This window comes from Sinocyclocheilus anshuiensis, unplaced genomic scaffold, assembly GCF_001515605.1.
Source record: "Sinocyclocheilus anshuiensis isolate Anshui unplaced genomic scaffold, SAMN03320099.WGS_v1.1 scaffold2280, whole genome shotgun sequence".
Classification (NCBI taxonomy): domain Eukaryota; kingdom Metazoa; phylum Chordata; class Actinopteri; order Cypriniformes; family Cyprinidae; genus Sinocyclocheilus; species Sinocyclocheilus anshuiensis.
In genome coordinates this window covers 41,803-42,980 of record NW_015544262.1, presented here as the reverse complement: position 1 = coordinate 42,980, position 1,178 = coordinate 41,803, and the positions used below count along the sequence as shown (strand labels likewise).

Sequence of the window (1,178 nt, the reverse complement as noted above, 5' to 3'; positions counted from 1 at the left end):
ATATATTTAATTTTAATCCATGTTAACTGAAGTGACAAATAATACTGTCACAATAATATTTGTTTACATTTTCGTGTTCATGATGAGGGAGTCGTCCTTTGAAGTGTAGTCACAATCACCAGTGTCATAAAGAATCAGCCAAAACTATTTTAGCATTTTAAAGAAAGTGTCTCTTTAATGTAAGACAATTTTATGCTTTGAAAGTGTAAACCCATTGAGCAAAGTATAATCAAGCTTAAACGACCCACTTTACCTGAATTCACCCTATGCAATAAATAAGAAAGAAAAAAAACACAAAACACATTGCTGCTCCATAAATCAGCATATGCTACATTGATTACAAGACACACTCTTACCCAGAAGATGTAGCAAAACACAAATAACGTGCACTTTACGGCTCTGAATGATTTCTTTCTCCTGGTTTTCATCTTATCTCCGTGTCATTAAAAAACAAAGACAGCGTTTTATTCTTCCGAGGTAACGTGACATTAGTGCTTCAGGTTATTTCCCCCCGTTTCGCCATAACGACGTGTACGCGCTTGCCTGCTCAAGGTATTCGCATACCTGTCTGTCTGTGCATTTCCAGTAAGCTACCAGATAGATTCGGGCTTTTTTTTTGTAGAAATATAATATAGACCAAAGAACATAAAACATGGGGGTGGAAACCAGAGGCGGACTTAACCATTAGGCAAAGGTAGGCGACTGCCTTGGGCCCCCAAAAGCCAAGGGCCCCCTAAAATGCTTTTTATATGCGAGATGCGCGTTCAGTGCGGACGCACAAGTGGTTGCTGTGGTGTTCATTATCACGACAACCGTCTGTGCGTCCGCGTTGAACGTGCTTCTTAGCAAAAGTAGGGCGATGTAGAAAATGGGGACGGAATCCCGGAATCTATTCATGAAAACGGAATTTACGGAATGTGACGCAGACACGCGTTTCGTTTGCTATTTAAGCACGCGCAACGCTCGCGGTTGTCGTCTGTAGTAGCTAAATAGTATTTTTGCCATTTAATATTCACATACACTAGTCCATATCGCGGTTTGATTTAAGTGTACTGAATTGTATTTGATTTATTCATTCAATATTTGACGAATTCTGTGACATTGCTCGTTACACAGTAAACTTCTGTTGTGTAGCATTTTGAATGTACAAAAATTAAAGGGTTTGTTTAATTTTCATT

The 1,178-nt window shown here is 39.0% G+C and overlaps 1 protein-coding gene across 1 annotated transcript in view; it reads right to left on the bottom strand.

Moving 5' to 3' along the window:
• The window catches only part of LOC107698001 (tetraspanin-33), a 10,310-nt gene extending 9,810 nt beyond the window's left edge, over positions 1 to 500 (bottom strand). The window contains exon 1 of the mRNA XM_016498907.1: positions 357 to 500. Coding sequence (XP_016354393.1) covers positions 357 to 428 — 72 coding nt within the window. The 5' untranslated portion in view covers positions 429 to 500. The remainder of the gene's footprint in view (positions 1 to 356) is intronic.
• Between the last annotated feature and the right edge of the window lie 678 nt (positions 501 to 1,178).